Raw genomic sequence first — 650 nt, 5'->3', positions numbered from 1 at the left:
GCGCTGTGCCGGGAGGTCGGGCTCTCATCCACCCGCGCGAGGGCGCTGTGCCGGGAGGTCGGGCTCTCCTCCCCCCGGGCAGGGGCGCTGTTCCTGGAGGTCGGGCTCTCCTCCCCCCGGCGGGGGCGCTGTACCGGGAGGTCGGGCTCTCCTCCCGCCAGGCGGGGGCGCCATACCGGGAGGTTGGTCTCTCCTCCCCCCAGGCGCGGGCGCTGTGGCGGGAGGTCGGGCTCTCCTCCCCCCGGGTGGGGGCGCTGTACCGGGAGGTTGGTCTCTCCTCCCCGCGGGCGGGGGCGCTGTGGCGGGAGGTCTATCTCTGGTGCCTAAAGCGGTTGCCGGGTCGGTCGGGAGCCCCTGGTAACCGAGTCATGGCGGAGCCGCTTCCCCCCGCAATTCAAGCTGATCCAGCATCACCTGCGAACCGGCCAGGAGCACGAGAAGCGGGACCCGGTGGTGGCCTACTTCTGTAAGTCAGACCGTCAGACAGGGGCCGCCCGGGAACGGGAGGCCGCGGACCGAGACAGAGACACTGGGCCTGGCACCGTCTGCGGGCCCGCCCGAGAGAGGGAGCGGGGAGGCGAGGGAGGAAGGAGGAGAGAGAGAGAGAGGGAGGAGAGAGAGAGAGGGGGGAGGGAGGAGAGAGAGAGAGG

At 72.0% G+C, this 650-nt stretch overlaps 1 protein-coding gene across 1 annotated transcript in view; it reads left to right on the top strand.

Moving 5' to 3' along the window:
* Nucleotides 1-353: 353 nt before the first annotated feature.
* vta1 (vesicle (multivesicular body) trafficking 1) overlaps nucleotides 354-650 on the top strand; it is a 215,010-nt gene continuing 214,713 nt past the window's right edge. The window contains 2 exon segments of the mRNA XM_085979250.1: nucleotides 354-388; nucleotides 390-466. Of these exon segments, the coding sequence (XP_085835376.1) occupies nucleotides 369-388; nucleotides 390-466 (97 nt within the window). The 5' untranslated portion in view covers nucleotides 354-368.

This window comes from Somniosus microcephalus, chromosome 3, assembly GCF_052327205.1.
Source record: "Somniosus microcephalus isolate GS21.2 chromosome 3, FLI_Smic_1.0, whole genome shotgun sequence".
NCBI lineage: Eukaryota > Metazoa > Chordata > Chondrichthyes > Squaliformes > Somniosidae > Somniosus > Somniosus microcephalus.
The sequence above is the reverse complement of the archived record's forward strand: the minus strand, read 5'-3'. Positions and strand labels throughout refer to the sequence as shown.